The sequence below is a fragment of the Osmerus eperlanus genome, chromosome 12 (genome assembly GCF_963692335.1).
Source record: "Osmerus eperlanus chromosome 12, fOsmEpe2.1, whole genome shotgun sequence".
NCBI classification, from domain to species: domain Eukaryota; kingdom Metazoa; phylum Chordata; class Actinopteri; order Osmeriformes; family Osmeridae; genus Osmerus; species Osmerus eperlanus.
This window is the reverse complement of record NC_085029.1, coordinates 4,101,369-4,107,878: the sequence shown is the minus strand read 5'-3', so window position 1 is coordinate 4,107,878 and position 6,510 is coordinate 4,101,369. Positions and strand designations below refer to the sequence as shown.

Genomic DNA, 6,510 nt, shown 5'->3' with positions numbered 1-6,510 from the left:
ATTTCATTTTAACCGTTGGGCTGTCTCAGACCCCCCACATTGCGAAGGTTAAAAGAAAATTATTTTTATTTGTTTTTGTATTGGGTAAAATTGGGTAAACACAACGATGGTTCGTTATGAACCTTTGGGTCATGTGACCCGAAGGCAGCACAAGGGTTAAATATTTAGCTTTACATTCGGCAACCGATTTAACATTTAGATTTAACATTTACCATTTAACATGTATTTAACAGTTCTGTAAAATATTATTTTATTATTTTGCATACTGCATACACAAAAAAAAAAAAACAAAGTTGAAAATTCTGCTGCATTTAATTGTGCTAAATGTGCAAAAACTGAGCAGAATTAACGGACGTGCAACCTTTTACAAACGGCGCCCCATATCAGTGGGCGTCTCTTTGCAGAATTTACACAAACTGTGTGTTTTCTTTTGGACGTTATTGTAAACTCTTTGTGGTTCAGGTAACCAAATCTAATTATCGATGATTTGGCCAACATCTTCAGACAAGACACTGTTTCGCCAACCTTCTTCATTCACTTTTGGGGTGCGAGGAGGGGTGATGGGTAATTTCGAATTAGAAATGAGTGAAGTTATTGGTTGCATCGTGACGTTTTACATCCAATAACAGTTGTGATATTAACAAATAAATTAAACAATGCACAGGCAATTTAGTGATATTTCCGCAGTTGTGGTCGTGACCGGTCTGGAAATAAAATCCCGAGTCCTCTTTGTCCGAGACCGAGACAAGACCGAGTAAAATGCGGTCGCATCCGAGACAAGACCGAGACCTTCAAAATGTCCGGTCTCGAGTAGCCTACTACAACATTGGGCCATACAGCAATAGTCATCAGGAGAATATGCATCAGAGGACAGTGCGCAAGGTTTGTCATATTCCATCATCTGATTCCATAATCACTATTCGCATATTTTGCGAATAATGATAATAAATCATTAATCATAAATAAATAAAAGGTCCAAGTCAAGCTTTAGCCCATTGCACACCCTTCAGCCAATTTACTTGACTTCCCCTTCCTCATGTTCTGTAATAAGCCAATACTTTTTCACACGGGCAAGCTAGAGCCCCGGCAATTTCGAAACAAATTCCCTATGAGTTGCTTGGTTTCTATTTATTTTGCTTTGTGGCTGAAATAACATCTCCAGCCATGCCTACATTAGCTTTATCTATATTTATATTTTTCCATTAATTCCTTAAAGTAGACGTTCCCAACGACTGTCTAATAAATGTCATATTATCCATATTTTTGCCTACATTTTACTCTTGAAGACTCAGAAGAACAAGTACTGGCCCAAAATGCAAATTATATAAAAAATCTGTACCAAAGGAAATGAAAGCTGATGTTTTCTTTCCTATTTGCTGTCTAATTCCTATCTAATTAATAATTTTGTTATTCCATGAAGAGTATTTAAACTTAGCTTCTAAATGTCTTGACATATCTTGATATACATAACCACCATTTCCACAACCTTGGTCAATCCAAAAATATTTCAAAAGTTTTACATCCATTATTTTATTATTTAATATTATAATAAAGGTAACCCTGTATTAAATTATAATCAATAGTAGGCCTTCCTTTAATTTAGAATTTATTTCCGCAATGTTCTTACAACAGGCAATAAAACAGGCTTTTGCTGATTCATAAAGGGACTCTATCTGAATATTTTGAGTCTATTTTCTTCAGAAGAATGCTGGGTTTTAAGTTATCATGTACAGATGATTGTCCTCACTGTTTCCGAGCTAGCTATGGAACAGAAGAATAGTGTCTGTACCAACATTGTACAATATGGAATTATTCCATTAAATATTATGACCACAGACCCAAGCACTTACCTTCACATTAGATTAGTTAGTTAAGAAATACAAATTACAAATGCATTTTGAAGTGGACCAAGATGAAAATGTTCAAACTTTATAGCTAGCGTTTGCTGTAGGACACATACAGAATTATGTTATCACTAACAATAATAATTACAATAGGCTAGATAAACAGCACAATATAGCCTCCAATTATACTTTCCAAAACAAACCGTTTTTACACAATTCCAAAAACAATAGGCTATAGGTATAGCCTAATACAAATAAAACAGTAATGGAGTCTCTAAACTGGTCTCAGTAAAGGAATGGATGTCACCACTGGATGAGAGTAGTACATGGGATGAGGAAATGTTAGAAGCGACTGTCTTGCATGTGAATTTCCATCAGAGCCAGTCTCTGAGCATGGGGTTTCGTGGTACAGTATGGGCACACGCACAATCCTTTGAGCAGCTGCATGACTCAAATTGGCTGCCTCCAACTCAGCAGCAAGCTGCCTTTTCCACTTATTTCTTCTGTTCTGGAACCAAATTTTCACCTGTGTCTCCGTCAGGTGCAAAGATGCTGCAAGGCCTGCCCTTTCGGAGCTGCTCAAGTAGCGCTTCATGTCGAATGTGGACTCCAGCTGGAAAACTTGACTCCTGGAAAATACTGTGCGCGTTTTCTTTTTGCGACACGTTTTTTTATCAAAATGATCATCCATTCTCCTCCAGTCATCCCCCACGTCGTCTCTCTTTGGTTCCTCCACATCACTTTCCTCCAATACAATGTCATCAGCGCTTTTGTCGTCATCCTCTTTGAGATCAACTTGGGATTTTTGAACCAGCTGCAGAGAATCTCCTTCCATGCCCGGTGATGGATCTCGCACACTGGCTTTTTCAGACACTAAAAGGAAAAAGTATCAAATTTTTCACACTTCAAAAACTATTAATCAATCTAATTTCAGATCAAATACAAAAAATCACTGAAGACATAGCATTTGGACAGCGTGTTTGGCATTTTCCTAAAACACATCAGAAACCATTGATACTGTTATTGTCCTATCATAAGGTCAATAATAGTTTAATTTAGTTTAAATGGGTTGTATTAAATTGTGACTAGGTTAAATCATGAATAATGGGCTTGTATCTGTCAGTTATCCGGTTTGAAAACAAAATTATCTTTGTTAACAAAACAATTTGACCTCGGGGGAACTAATTTTGTGAACTGTGTAACTGTGACTAATGCATGCGATAGCCTACCTGCAGTGCGTATATGCCCAGATGTGCCCAATGAGTAAGGGTACCACCAGGTAGAAGTTCGTTCCAGATAATGCGCAGATAGTCCAAATCGCTGGGATGGTAACTCAAAACGTGGAAAAGACAAATCACCGATCCGGGATAGAGAAAAGCCACCTTCAAATAGTCCTGAGGCCAGAAAGGTATTTCGTTTTAAGGGCTTATTGTCACAGTTCAGAAGATTCCTTATGGAGAATGGGGAGTCTTTAGCCGATTGACTGGTCTTTTGAGTCTCTGACATTGCCATTAGATGTTTGCACATAAAAAAAAACTTTAGAGGAAAAGCATCAAACGATGTTAACGTATAGGCTATCCCAAGTTTATGTTCGCTTTGGTCAATGTGCTAAGTGCATCCAGGCTCTGTCACTATGATTACTGCGTCAGACTTGCGACGGATTCTAACGATTAAATAAAAATGTCATCCAAGTTAAATGCGCACAGTCCTCAGCGACTAAGCGTACAATGGCAAATGCAATTTGAAGAAATACAGAGAGGGATAGGACAGGAACGTGAAAAAAGTCCACCCGTCTTGCTCCATATAGCGCACGCGTGGGTCGTCCAATTTGACTGAGCAAGCACGTTTTTCCGTGCAATTTTAGTTCCATCTCTTGTTATGTTTAACATGGCGAGACCTCTAATTAGGCTATGTTAAGAACAAGTAGGCAAGCTTCGGACGAGAGACAATATTGCTTGTAGGCCTATGATCAAAAGGACAGACTGCATTGTGTGACATTTACATTTATGCATTTAGCAGACGCTGTTATCCAAAGCGACTTCCAAGAGAGAGCTTTACAAAAGAGCATAGGTCACTGATCATAACAACGAGATAGCCCCAAACATTGCGAGCAGCCAAAACATGAAGCATACATTGTGGAAAACCAAATAAGTGCCAAAGGGAAGAACCATAAGAGCATGCAGTTAAACAAGTTACAATTGAACAACATGAAACTCCCCACAAGAGTGCAAGTGTGTACCTGTAGAAAAAACAATCAACAGTAAAAATATTTCACAGCGAGAACAAGAATTTGAAACCGTTACAACTAACCAACAAGAGCAACAAGTCTCTCAATACGAGTCATTGTGATCCTGGAGGAAACTAACATCAGGTCCAGCCAAGCATTCCTAAGTGCCGTTGTACTCCCGGAACAAGTGCGTCTTGAGCCTTTTCTTGAAGGTGGGGAGACAGTCAGTGTCCCTGACGGAGGTGGGGAGTTGATTCCACCATTGGGGGGCCAGACAGGAGAAGAGCTTGTGTTGGGACCGGGTGCTCTTGAGCGGTGGGACCACCAGACGGTTGTCAGAAGAAGACCGTAGGTGGCGGGGGGGGGGGGGGGTGTAAGGCTGGAGGAGAGACTTGATGTAGTCGGGTGCAGTCCCGTTCACCGCTCGGAAGGTCAGTACCAGAGTCTTGAATCTGATACGGGCCGTGATGGGAAGCCAGTGGAGGGAGATGAGGAGCGGGGTAACATGGGAGCGTCTGGGTATTTAAATATTCCAGAATATTCTATGTAGGCCTATTAGGATCGAATATAAAATCAAATATAACGTAGCCTATAGCCTATACACACAATTTGTACAAAGCTTTTTATGAAAGGATACCAGTGTGCTATAGCCAACCAGTTCCATGTTGTTTGTCTTATTTTAAGTTCACAGTAATGCAGTAGGCTAATAGCAAAAATGAATTATAATTTCCTTTTCAAACATCTCTGAAAAACACTAATGACCACAGCAAAGTGAGAAATAAAATGAAACAAATAAAATAATAAAACAAATCTCCATCATTGGTCCAGTCTGTTGACACACAGTAATGTTGTTGTATTGTTCTTTAGCCATTCGGCATTAGTTAGCACAGTCTGCATGGTAGGCTAAGCCATCGGACGACTCTGAATTTCAATGTCACTTATCGATCACCTAATCTCGAATGCATCCTTTGTCCACCATAATATAAAACCGCCTATATAAAAATATAACTATTATAAAAAGCTATTTTATAAGCAGGCCATTTGCATTTGGACTTTGTTAGCCTTCAAATAAAATGTGAGTGTTCTGCATGCCAGTCAAACATAGGCCATTAGTCCTTTATTCTATTTTTCAATTAAGAATTACCTGTAGGCTAATTTAGACCTGAAGAAAATGTAACCTCTAGGAATACACAAAGTGACAAACCAGGACAATGTTGGCATCAGAACTGTTCATATATACAGTACTAGTCAAAAGTTTGGACACATTTTCTCATTCTGGGAAACTTTTGACTGGTACTGTATATCGGTCATTAGATGACCTTTGCAGGAAATAAAGACGTTCCAAAGCATGAATACCATTCTTCGCAACGTAGGAGCGGATATTAGGCAATAGGCTACCTCCAGAACGAGATCAAATAATGATGGGGTCATGCAAAACAAGTAAACATGCTATGAACACTGGTCTCACGACGAGACTGTTACCTTGTGGCCGCACATTTAGTAAAATATGATCCAGATCTTTTTAATTAAAATGCAGCAATGAATTAAAAGAGGCTCGTCAGAGAAAGTAAAATGAGTGATTTTAAAAAGTGGCTAGCATGATCCTTCTTCATTCTTCATATTGTTTCTCTTTTAAACTGCACAATATTGTTGAGTCCTTTACAATAAAACTACATTCAAATTCCTTCCTACCTCTCAAAGTATTGTTGGTAAAGGGCTGTGATGAGTGTTATTTGGGCATCAGATGGCTTAGGGCATCAGATGGCTTAGGGGTCAGATGGCTTAGCGGTTAGGGAGTCGGGCTATTAATCAGAAGGTTCCTGGTTTGATTCCCGGCCGTGAAAAATGACGTTGCGTTCTTGGGCAAGGCACTTCACCCTACTTGCCTCAGGGGAATGTCCCTGTACTTACTGTGAGTCGCTCTGGATAAGAGCGTCTGCTAAATGACTAAATGTAATTTGTTCCATTGTTCACATGCCTTAAAATTCAACAGCATTCAAAGGAGATCTACTTTTGCAACTAATTATGCAGCATGTGCTTGTAAAACTTCACAATTTGGCAAAGCGGCAATGTCTCTTGTACAAAAAATGCAAACAGCACAAACATCAGCCACATTAGGAGAGAAGTTTTATTTGACTCAGTCTGTAGTTCTGAAAGGTGGATACTCTCCAATGAAGTACATTCCTGAATGCAATATGGTCCATTATCCATTACCTCTTAAAAAGTAAAAGGATAAATTCCATATCATATACTTTTCATATCATAACACTTACGTTTCTCTGTTAGGATACACACAGGACATACAGTGTTCATTTACAGTATGTTTGATGCCATGTTATGACAAATTTTATGATTGATAAGTCCCTCCAAAATATTTTCTTGGACGTTAAGTACATAAGAGATAGTAGCATAATACCAATGTATAAAAATAACTGGTTT

General features: G+C 38.9%; 1 protein-coding gene across 1 annotated transcript; it reads right to left on the bottom strand.

Annotated features, from left to right (window-relative positions):
* Nucleotides 1–1,598: 1,598 nt before the first annotated feature.
* hmx3b (H6 family homeobox 3b) lies at nucleotides 1,599–3,508 on the bottom strand. Its single transcript, XM_062474782.1, has 2 exons — nucleotides 3,074–3,508; nucleotides 1,599–2,717 (listed from the first exon to the last, which is right to left on the bottom strand). Exons 1-2 carry the CDS (start codon nucleotides 3,369–3,371, stop codon nucleotides 2,119–2,121), a joined length of 897 nt encoding a protein of 298 aa, XP_062330766.1. The 5' UTR covers nucleotides 3,372–3,508; the 3' UTR covers nucleotides 1,599–2,118.
* Between the last annotated feature and the right edge of the window lie 3,002 nt (nucleotides 3,509–6,510).